Source organism: Berghia stephanieae, chromosome 5 (assembly GCF_034508935.2).
Source record: "Berghia stephanieae isolate SIO BIC M18660-M18661 chromosome 5, UCSD_Bste_1.3, whole genome shotgun sequence".
In the NCBI taxonomy this organism is placed as follows: domain Eukaryota; kingdom Metazoa; phylum Mollusca; class Gastropoda; order Nudibranchia; family Aeolidiidae; genus Berghia; species Berghia stephanieae.
The window spans coordinates 26232237-26245019 of record NC_088364.1 but is presented as its reverse complement, the minus strand read 5'-3'; the positions used below and the strand labels follow the sequence as shown (position 1 = coordinate 26245019).

The following is a 12783-nucleotide window of genomic DNA, read 5'->3' as shown; positions in this document are numbered from 1 at the left end:
AAGAATTGTAAAGTGCTTTATGAATATTCTGTCACTCCTAAAATGCAAACACTTTGTTAGGTGAGTGGTCCTCCAATTAAGCTATCGAGGACACCACATTTCTCAACAAGGTGTATTACATTTTCTTACTACACTCATTTTGTCTGTCTTCCTTTTATTTCTTGTCGTTTCTTTGTTTATAGTTTGCTGTGCTGACGAAGGATTTATACCTGGAATGTTCCCTTCTTGCATTTCAGTTTTTGCCATTTTTACCTTTTTTTTCTTCCATCAAATATCACAACATTGAAAGAGTATGCCACTTACCTTAAACACCTCTATTGCCTATCACAGCCTTGTGTATGTCCATTAAGATAGATTCATCAGATGTGGGGCCTAAAACATGCCACTAACCTTAAACACCTCTATTGTTTTGTTCACAGCCTTGTGTATGTCCATTAAGATAGATTCATCAGATGTGGGGCTTAAAGCATGCCACTTACCTTAAACACCTCTATTGTTTTGTTCACAGCCTTGTGTATGTCCATTAAGATAGATTCATCAGATGTGGGGCCTAAAACATGCCACTAACCTTAAACAACTCTATTGCTTTTTCACAGCCTTGTGTATGCCCATTAAGATAGATTCATCAGATGTGGGGCCTAAAGCATGCCACTAACCTTAAACACCTCTATTGTTTTGTTCAGAAAAGTGAGTGGAGCAGGCACTTATGTTGGTAACAACAAGATATGAAGTGAGTAGAAAAGTGCCAGAAGACAATAGAGAATAAAAATTTTTATTCTCTATTGTCTTCTGGCACTTTTCTATTGTTTTGTTCACAGCCTTGTGTATGTCCATTAAGATAGATTCATCAGATGTGGGGCCTAAAGCATGCCACTAACCTTAAACACCTCTATTGTTTTGTTCACAGCCTTGTGTATGTCCATTAAGATAGATTCATCAGATGTGGGGCCTAAAGCATGCCACTAACCTTAAACACCTCTATTGTTTTGTTCACAGCCTTGTGTATGTCCATTAAGATAGATTCATCAGATGTGGGGCCTAAAGCATGCCACTAACCTTAAACACCTCTATTGTTTTGTTCACAGCCTTGTGTATGTCCATTAAGATAGATTCATCAGATGTGGGGCCTAATGCTTCCTTGTCCCCTTCCACCAAGGCACATACTACTGGTTTCCTCATTATCTGATGAGTAGGGAAAGAAATGCAATAGCCACAGCTAGAATGATGTTTGATCTTTTTTTATTTCTTATAAAAACTTTTTTTTTAAAATGCTCATCCAATTCTAAAACTGTATACCTTAAAAGCGGGACAAAATTATATTTTTTTCCACAGATGATCATGAGGACTCAATGTTTGTATGTTTTTAAAATTGAATTACTCTATGCAGTTATGTGTGGTCTAGTGGTATCACACTTGCCTCCTGACATAATGATCCAGGGTTCGAGTCCCAATCTGAGCAACGCATAGTTGAGTCCTTGGAAAAGTCTCTTTACTCACATTCTCTCATTGTATTCAAGTGTATATTGAGTACTTGGTGGTTAACAAAAAAATGTTCTAATATTGCCTAACAGGCAACATGTTAAGTGTTTCTGTTGGCTGAGGACCTTTGAACACATTTAGTGGATTGCGTTATATAAATGCTCAATTTAAACATTTTTCTTTACTCTGAAAAAACTACGAAATCAATGCAGTTCTCTTCTCTGACAAAACACCTTTTTCTAATTTTGGTCTGACAACTTTTACTTCAGATAACGATGAGATTAACCTGCTGGGTTTTCTTTAGACTCAATAGATCTTTACAAGTCTCAGGTTCAAGATTTCTTGAAAAGATGAGAGTCATTTTAGTCATCTGACACAAGAAGTAAAAAAGATTTCTGGTCAAAATGAGACAAAAACATTTTGTCTGAAACATTTTGTGAGAGTAAAGCAGAATGGCTCAAAATCTAGATTCAATTTGTTTTCCTATTTTGATTGGTGCCAGATCCAGAAATTCAGAGACCAGCACCAGATTTTTTGAGCGTGATAAAAACATAAAAGAGTTTTTGATGTTAAATTAGCGCTATGATTTAATCAAGGGGGTCCCGATATCTCAGTTGGTAGAGCACTCGCTTCACATGCAAAGGGACCAAAATCGATCCCGGGTGCATTCGAGATGGCTCTGAAGGACTACTTTTATCATTAAATCATCATTATCATCGACTTAACATAACAACCATCACTACCATCACCATCATCATAATCACTAAAATCAAATCCATACTTTTTCAACAATAGCAGTCAACTGGAAGAAGTGGTCAGAGTTGCAGTCCTCGCAAAGAGACAGCAGTAACTCTACAGCCTTGCACCTGACCTTGGGGTCAAGGTCTTCATCGATAGATGAGAAATGGGGAATCACCACACCTTCAAGCAATTCTTTCTGAAATGGCATGGAAACAGTATCGACTTGAAGTCTGAAAAATGGCATGACACAGTGCAAGACAAAGCAGAGAGACAGGCACATGGAAAGAAACGAAGGCAAAAAAGAAGTATCTCAAAAAGTCATCATTTCCCAGCTGAGGTTCGACCTTCGGGTCTGAAAGCCTATATGTGAGCCGCATCCTCAAAATGGTATTATGTCAGAATGACTCAAATGCTAAAAGACGATTTTAAAGTGAAAATCTCCATGAGTCAGATTTTAGTTTTTGTCACTTTCAGCAACTGTATCTATTGTTCTCAATAAAACATGTAAACATAATCCAAGCTTCATAATTATGACCATAAATACAATCTTTAGCATTTAAACCCAACATAATACCAGTTTGGAGCATTGTGTCACATATATGCTACCATTACACTATCTAGGTTGCAGAATCTCTACTCAAAAGGATGAATTGTGTTTTCAACATAGGATATGGGTAGATTATCAGTGGTATAACCTTCGCAATGAGATATACTGGTAACTTTATTTTTCCAGAAGTATTAGTTGACGACTTGTTAAAATGATGCCATTGTATGGGAGGCTGTTCCTTTCCCTGATAGTCTGCGGGAAAGACATTTGTTTCAAGTGTTAGTGTTGTATATTAAAATGTTGTATTTGCTGCTGTGCTAGTTTCCAGTGTAATTGCAATGTTGTTTGAGGAAATATTTTGGTTTCTGTGGAGATAAAGAATTGATCTACACTAACAAGCATCTAGGAAAAAGTAAAACAATGGGAACTAACTCAAGCAAAAAGTATAAAAATAACACAACAAAAATAGATCCAAATGCAATCTGTCTCTTGATAACATGAAAGTCCCATCCAGTCATATACACAAAGTTTTTGACAAACATATACATCCAAGTGCTTATAGTAAATTCACAAATTAATATCTAGCAATTACAAAAATATATTTTGCAACAAAATAATCTATATGATGAGATGATTTACATAAAAATAGATCATCTCCTATTGTGTCTGCTTCTAACAATTTTCTCTTTGTCAAAAGATCCAAATCATGACCAAGGTAAAACCGAAAAGTCTAATCCTGGATAAAGGGAAATGACAACAGATAAAGAGGAGAGCTACCTCCCGGGTCCACAATGGACGGTCAAAATATCCCAATCAGAAGCTGAGTAATGGATATCTAACCCTAACTCTAATATTTTAAATGAAGCACTGTGATGTGCATTGAGCAGTGAAAATGCTCTGGATAAAGGTTCATATTTTATGTTTATTTTAGTCACAAAAAAACAAAACAAAAAGGCAGTGATCATTTTTGGATTACCAGAGATCAATCAACTTAAGATATATTGTGATCTCAATGTCTCCTATAGTGTAGATCACTTAAGTCACTGAGCGATTGCTCATTTCATAACATGTTATTGTTGCTCAGAGTTGTAAATCTATTTGTAAGAATAAGAAATCATAACCAATTGAAATGGCAAAGTGTCCTACCTCATACGCATGTGAATTAATTGTGATAAGCAATGAAAGAACCTCAAGGGCCTTTTTCCTCACATCAGTTCGAGTTTGGCCTCTGAAAATGAAATTGAGGATCAAATCTTTATTTGATAAAATAATCAGAAAAGGATGAAATTCTAAGAATTCTGAGATATAAGAGAAACTCTACCTGTTAAGCATATTCATTTTGTATCCCCTTTTTTTTTTTTGCTTCCCACTAAGGTACAAAAGGATTTCAAGAAAAAATGACCAACTGACTTGAGATATTTCTCCATAAAGTTGTTGAGATCTTCAACCCAATTTTCAACTCCCGGGTGAATCGACTGCATGTGATAGTCCATCAATGCACACACTGAACTCGTCTGATAATAGAAATTATGACAGAACAAAAAATAGCATTTTAAAAAAATTGTGAAACTGGATGAATAGTATGATAATAATAATAACAACAACAACTACTATAATAATAATAATAATAATAATAATAATAATAATAATAATAATTAATAAAATAATAATAATAATAATAATTAATAATATATAATAATAATAATAATAATAAACATAATAATAATAATAAAAATAATAATCCTCATCATCATCATACAAACATATCAATCATAATATCATCAAAAATTATAATAATAATATAATAATAATAATAATAATAATAATAATAATAATAATAATAATAATAATAATAATAATAATAATAATAATAAAAATAATAATAATAATCATCATCATTATCATCATAATCATCATCATGGCTATTTCCTTCTGGATGTGGCCGCTGCAACTGCCAACTGAAACAAGCTTCTGTCCTGTGCCATCCTTCCACATTCGGTCACTGGGTTATTCATCCATTCGCTGATGTCTTGTGACCATCTTCTTCTTGGTCTCCGTCTCCCTCTTTTACCCACCACAATACCCTCTAGAAAATGTTTCTCAAGAGTGTCATGTCGCTTGATATGTCCAAAAAAGCAAGTTTTAGTTTGTATATAATCTTCATGAGATATGGCTCCTTAATGCCCAGGGACTCTTTTACATTTTGGTTAGTTTCTTTTGTTGTCCAGGGGTTGCGGAGAATTTTCCGTTAGCATTTCATTTCAAATGTATTGATTTTATTCTCATCGTTTCTTGAGATTGTCCAAGATTCACATCCATATAATGCTGTTGGAAATATAAATGTTCTTAATATTTTCATTTTCAGTTGGATGCTTTCATTATTCCATAATGCCATCATTTTTGCTAATTTTGTTTGGGCAAGAGCTATCCTCCTTTGGATATCAGGGGTCGGTTTTCCATTTGCCTCTATTCTTGCCCCAAGATATACAAAATTGTTGTCATTCTCCAGTTTTTCTCCATTAACCCCAATCTGAGCTTTTGGACTTTTATCAGTGTCCATTACTTTGGTCTTTTTAGCATTTAGGAGCAGGTCTTTGTCCTCACTATGTTGTTTTACGAATTGCACTAGCCTGTCTAATCCAGAAGGCGTTGTTGACAGGAGGGCAGCGTCGTCAGCATATCTCAGATCTAAGATTGGCTTGCCATTTAATTTTGGTGTACTGTATATAGTTTTGATCAATGACACCTCTCATGATAGATTCAGTGTAAAGGCTAAAAAGAGAAGGAGACAGGACGCAGCCTTGCCTCACTCTCCTTTTGACAGGAAAGCATGTGGATAGTCCATGTTCAAGACGAAAAAGAAGCAGACTGATGAGGTATACATTGGATATCAGGTTTATAATTTTGTAATGGCAGTTCATTTCTTTTAAAGTGTCAATCATTTTTGAGTGGTTCACATAATCGAAGTGTAGTCAGTGAAGCACATTTGTAGGTTTGTGTTTGCTTCTTTACATTTTTTCTATCAGAGCACGAATGTTGAAAATTTGATCTCATGTGCTTCTATTTGGTCAAAGGCCTGCCTGAGATTGGCCAGTTTCTTCAAGCTTAATTCCGAGCTGTTTCATGATTATTTTGAGTAAAATTTTACTCGCAATTGTTTGCTAATTTGTACGTTCTTGTAGATCTTCTTTTTTCGGTATTGGGACAAAAACTGCCTTTGTTCATTCTGGAGGCCACCTCTCTTTTCGACATATCTTACTGCAAAGTGTGTGATATATTTCAATACCTTCCTTTCCACTTGCTTTAATCATCTCCCTGCATATTTCATATTTTCCAGCCACTTTTCTTGTTTGGATATGATTTATTGCCTATTCTATTTCACTTTTTAGTGATGGAAGTTCCTCATCATTTGGTGTCATTTGTGTCATAGTTCTGTCCTTGCTTTTGTCCAATTCACTACAATACTCTGCCCTTCTCACCAATATGTAATAATATGTATTAAAAATAATAATAATAATAATAATAAAAAACAAAAAATAATAATAATAATAATAATAATAATAATAATAATAATAATAATAATAATAATAATAATAACAATAATAATAATAATAATAATAATAATAATAATGATAATAATAATAATAATAATAATAATAATAATAATAATAATAATAATAATAATAATAATAATAATAATAATAATAATAATAATAATAATAATTATAATAATAATAATACTGGTATACGTACTGGTCTCTTACTGGCACACATTTCTACAATTTTGAACAACCTAGCAGTCGGCCCAAAAAATTGTCTGGTGTTGTGCAAAGATTCCATACATGTAATGACAGAATGGGTCTCATCCATTATCTTTTTTTCAAACCCAAACTCCTATATTGGGTTAAAAAAAAGAAGAAAAAATATCAGAATATTACTTGAATTGTGTTCATTTCCATGACTGAATGATTTCAATTTTAAAATATACAATTAATTCCAAAACAAACTAAGACAAGACATACGATCAATACATCAAGACTCCAATGTTTACGTCGCCGCTGACAAAACCACAAATTTCTACAAGCTCACCCTTAAAGAATATACACATTTACTTGACAAAAATATACAAGCAGAGTACAAGAAACAAACACCATCTACGACACCTGACATTACAGCAGAAGACAAAAGCATCGCCGAAAACCTACAGCTAAGTGACATAATAGACACCACAGCAAAATCTAACGCCTTCATCACTATCACAGACCATAAACCAAATTTTTGTAACAACGTACAATGCCGTCTCATAAACCCATGCAAGTCACAAATCGGAAAAATAAGTAAACAGATTTTAGACAGAATCAACACCAAAATTGACAAGGAAACCGAATTCAACCAATGGAGAAACACTGCTGAAGTTATCAACTGGTACAGAAACACAGAAAACAAACAACGACAAAATGCAATCATCTTTGACATCTGTAATTTCTACCCTTCAATCACCAAAACCTTACTCCTCAAAGCACTACAATTCGCGAAAACCTTCGACAACATCACCGAAGAAGAAATCCATATTATCCTGTACTCGAAGAATACATCACTTTACAATAATGGAATAGCATGGACAAAAAAAATCAACAAACTTTGATGTCACCATGGGAAGCTATGACAGAGCAGAAACATGCAAGCTCGTCGGACTATATCGACTTTCTCAAATGCAAAATCTTGATATAAACATTGGACTATACAGGGACGACGGACTCGCATTGTGCAATAAAACACCGGGACAGACAGAATTAATAAAGAAAAAAATATGCAAAATCTTCCAGAACAACAATCTGAAAATTACAACCGAAGCCAACAAGAAAACCTTAGACTTCCTGGACATAACCATCAACCTAAACGACGGCACCTACCAACCATTTTCAAAACCCAACAACATCCCATTGTACGTTCATAGACACAGCAATCATCCGCCATCTATAATAAAAAACATCCCCGAGAGCATTAACAAACGACTATCTAACAACTCTACAAACAACAACATATTCAACGATGCAATCCCACCGTACACAAACGCACTACAAAAAAGTGGATATAACTACAAACTAAAATATGAGGAAGAGACCATTACCACCCAAACAAAAAAACGACAAAGAAAATGACACATAACATGGTTCAACCCACCCTACAGCAAGAATGTGACAACTTCTATCGGTAACAAATTCTTCAATCTACTACAAAAATGCTTCCCTCCCGGTCACGTTCTACACCCAATCATGAACAAAAATACCATCAAAATAGGATACACCTGCATGCCAAACATACAAAACATTATTTCCTCCAACAATAACCGAAAACTATCACAGCCAGCTTAGCCCAGCAACAACCTATTAGAAAAAATGCAACTGTAGGACCCAGGCAACTAAACAGCAATTGCCTGACTCAAAACGTAATTTATCAAGCTACAGTAACACGACCAGACACACCAAAACAAGAAACATACATTGGCCTCACCGAGTGCTCATTCAAAACCAGATACAACCTGCATACATCTTCCTTCAGAGACATACACAAATGACATTCTACTACACTAAGCGAACACATTTGGAACCTCAAAGAAAAAAACATACAACACAGCATCACATGGAAAATCATCTCCAGAGCACAGTCGTACTCCCCCTCTTCTAAGATTTGCAACCTCTGCTTGGAAGAAAAATTCTTCATCATCACTAAACAGAACATAGCAACACTCAACAGAAGAAACGAACTAACATCCTCATGCAGACATAGAAACAAACACCTTTTATGTAATTACGAACCTCCATATACACGAATCTAGAAAAATACGAAAACACAACAATCTACTTTCACTTCCACTTCCTGATGAGAGCAACACTCGATAACAACGTTGTAGAAGTCAAACAATCTTAATTATCTTTCAAATATTTATAAATAGCTCCTTTTATCAAGTTGAGCACTATTATTTCATGGTTTTTGTTTTTATAATTTATATATATATATATATATATATATATATATATATATATATTTTAATTTTTATTTTATTTTTAATTTTTATTTATTTTTTTTTGTTGTTGTTGTTGTTGTTGTTTTTTTTTTTTTGTAGTCCTTCAGAGCCATAAGGCCTATGGAGCTAGAGTTTATCCGAGTTTCTATAGGGTGAAACAGACAATAGCAATGGATTGCTATCCATTTATATATATATATAATATATATATATATATATATAATATATATAATATATATATATATATATTATATATATATATATATATATATTTGGCAAATTGGACTTTTTGTGACACTAAGCCCCCAAAACCACTAGACCAATCGTCACTAAATTTTGCATAGTGCTTACACTTGACATGACGATGGTTTGCATGTATTATGAGATTGATTAGGCATTGTGATGATTTTATAGGAAAATCAAATTTGTTTTGTCAAATCCCATTGAAAACAGATACCATCATTTTTAGCATGTGGGTTGTGTGTCAACCTTCCAGATAGCTAGTATGACAATGAGTTGGGAGTACTTGCACTGAAGATACCTGTTAGTGCTTCCTCTCATTATTTTGAATACATTCAATTTCTTAAAGTTTATATAAACCATTTTCCGCCCTTAACATTGGGAAAGAATTCCACAATAAGTGAGCAAAATAAGCAGAAAATGTCTCTCCGTGCCTAAATAAAAAGCTCTCTGGCGTTCTCTTACGATGTCGAAAAATGTATTGTCTATTAAGACAATAGAAACTGAGTTTAAATTTTATTCAACACTTTAATAATAAATTTTGAGTCTATCAACTTATCATCACGTTCATTGATCGGGCACTTTTCATTGAACTGACAACTATGTTCTTATTTCATATACCCAAGATACATAATCAAGTGTGTAAATTTACTTACCCATGGACTCACTGCCAGGCCTATAATTGTTACCCTTTAGCCATTGACTACATTCAATGTTGCTCGACTTGTCTACACTGAAACATATATCGACTGAGTCTTAGACACCATGATGACATTTTATTTAATTATTGTTGCCATCAAATCTTATGAATTTTTGGTGAAAGTCTAACCATAAATAAACTTGAAACTTGAAACTATTAATAAACACTGACTCACATCAATTTGTATGAGAAGCTTTTCCAGAATATCCATCACAATCTCCCAAGCTATAGGATGAAGGTCTTTACCGTATTTGTTGACCAATCTTTGGACATTCAGGATTACTTCCCAAGCAACAATAGGGTCTCCATGGGAAAGAGCCTGGATGGAGGATTTTTTAAACTTTTAAATAACAAAATTATCTTAATCATAAAAAAATATCTATAAGAAAAAAAAATCAAATAAGTTAATGCAGCACTGACTATCTAAGATCGTCTATAGCTCTAGAAAAAATTTAAAAAATGAAGGAAAAATAAATGGAGGAATACTCCCTTCCTCCCTCCCCTCACCAAAAAAAAAAATAAAAAAGGACAGATCCATAAATAAAAATAAAAACCAAGCACACAACAACTTCCACTTTAAAAAAAAGGAAATTGAAAAAGAAAATTTTAAAATTAGAATTTTAAAAATAAATATCAATATCAAGAATAATTAGATACGCAAAGTAGAATATAGTGGTTTTATATGATTATAAATTGACAGAAATAAGGTTGATTCTAAGGTGTTATGTTCCATTTAAACATCAAATATAATTTAAAAATCAGAGTAGTCGTAGCTGAAATCCATTGCATTTGTTTCATGTTATTTACCTGATGAAACGAAGGCAAAACAGAGGCATGAGTGTGTTTGAGTGTCTGGACTTTCCTTGAACCCCACAGAGCCATCCCAGTAAAGAAGATGGCGCCTCTCAGTAACAAAGCATTGACGGGTCGACGTCTGCAAAATCGAATTTTTAAATACATTCATAGAGCAACTGGGCTTTTGAAGAAATATATAAAATCCTCATGATGAATTATGAGTCATGTTGTCAGAACCACTGATTAAGGCCATTTTAATCTGGTATCAAAAATAAATATTAAAAGCAAATTATTTTAAAAAGAAGAGAAATAAAATGTCTGCAGCACAGATGTCCATCGGAAAAAAAAAAAAAATAATACATAGATTAAATAAAATTAAAATGATAAATTTAACAAAATTCAACCCATGATAAAACTTAACCAAGATCCAATTTATGATGTAAATAAAATTTTAACATAAACTACATTCCTAATAAAGAAAAAAAGAAAAAGAAAAAGAAAATAAAAAAGTTATATTCAAAGAGATATTACACCAAAATGGTACATAAAAACTATTAGGTTATCATGTAAATTTATTTTTTTCCAAGGGAGATGAGGAGGAGGGGAAATCGTGAGTTAAATAAGAATTCTAAAGCTATTTTTATACAGCTACAACTTACTTGTCTTGCAGCATGCAACACATCGTGTAGATTGCACTGTGACCAAGGTATGTCCCTAGCAGTTTACGCATCAGCTTAAGTAGAGAAAATGACATTAACATAAGTAGATAAAGAGACAACGAGGACGTCCTAATCTAACCATATCAGTGCAAGAGTGGTGATTTTGAGAAAAATTGCAGTGAGGGCTTCGGCAATAACAATTGTCATGTGTGTTTAGATCATATGACCATTCTTGCTTAATAACAGGAGTGCGGTTAGTCTCTGTTAGTCACAAGTGTAGTAGAGGGGTTGGGCTTTAATATAGGCCAAAAAAAATAAATGTTACCGTACATAGTGCTTGCACCGTTAGAGTGGGATGCCCTCAATGAGCATATCAATATATAAAAAAGCATTTTAATGGTTTCATCATGTTCAATGTTTCATTCATTTAATCAATCGACAGGCCATGTAGAACCACATTTCTATTTCATATCGAGTGGAGCTTTCTCTTTATTTACTACCATTATCTGTGACTCCCTATAGCCAAGCTTCCATTCATACCAGAGTCAAATGGGGCAATGTGTGTTTAAAGTGCCTTACTTAAGGATAAAAGATTAAGGCATGGATATTGTAATCAGTATCAATTAATCACTTGAGTTTGTTACAAAACCAGTCACTATACCTTTCTTCTTTAATATATGCAATAAATAGAAAATGAATTTGTGTTGATGTTAAATAACAAGAGCCTCATGACTGAGGATACAATGCGCTATAAATAAGTGGGTTATCATTATTATCATAACCATCATCATCATCATCAGCTGATATCAATTCAAAAGCCAGGAAAACCAAAAGGCCCTCCAAAGAATATGAGACCAATTACTCTTCTTAATACAATTAGAAAATCGCTCTCCCTGATCACACTGAATAGAACTAGATCGATTGTTGAAAATTATTTGTCACATAGTCAAAGCGGATTCAGGACGGAGAGAAGTACTGCAGATGTAGTTTGGACCCACAAATGGTTTGCTACCAAAACCCAGTCAGAAAAAGTAGAAATAGTTATAACTGGAATAGATATGTATGCCGCCTTCGATACTACCAATTGTCAATCCTTGTTAAATATTTTGAAAGGAATAGTTATGGAAGATGAAGTTAGATTAATCAGATTCCTTATAAGTGAAACCTGGATAACCACCAAAATAATCGGTGCCTCAGACAATAAATCATTCCTTGGCAACATCGGTACACTACAAGGAGACAGCCTAAGCCCTGTTTTATTTATCATTTACCTAGAAAATGCTTTAAAAGATGTGCGTAAATCTGTACCTTCGGCCCAATCACATTTTGAAATTGCATATTCAGATGACATTGACTTAATTGGCCTGAAACAAGTCTATGTAAATGACATCCAAAGAGCCTTACAAAATCACCAACTGTACGTAAATAGTGACAAAAGAGATGTAACATTATTATCAAGGAAGAAAGATGGATGGAGAGCCACGAAAAAAGTAGGATCATTAATAGGAGATAAGGAAGATGTAAAAAGAAGAAAAAGTTTATCGACGGCTGCACTGAATAAATTATTACATATATGGATTAGAAAAGATACAAC

General features: G+C 33.6%; 1 protein-coding gene across 1 annotated transcript in view; it reads right to left on the bottom strand.

The window, feature by feature from the left end:
- LOC144973905 (tuberin-like) overlaps positions 1 to 12783 on the bottom strand; it is a 111627-nt gene that overhangs the window by 52549 nt on the left and 46295 nt on the right. Inside the window, exons 10-17 of the mRNA XM_078916791.1 lie at positions 11190 to 11263; positions 10543 to 10669; positions 9911 to 10054; positions 6521 to 6661; positions 4178 to 4281; positions 3914 to 3995; positions 2261 to 2416; positions 1057 to 1182 (exon numbers count right to left, since the gene is read on the bottom strand). Coding sequence (XP_078772917.1) covers positions 1057 to 1182; positions 2261 to 2416; positions 3914 to 3995; positions 4178 to 4281; positions 6521 to 6661; positions 9911 to 10054; positions 10543 to 10669; positions 11190 to 11263 — 954 coding nt within the window. The remainder of the gene's footprint in view (positions 1 to 1056; positions 1183 to 2260; positions 2417 to 3913; positions 3996 to 4177; positions 4282 to 6520; positions 6662 to 9910; positions 10055 to 10542; positions 10670 to 11189; positions 11264 to 12783) is intronic.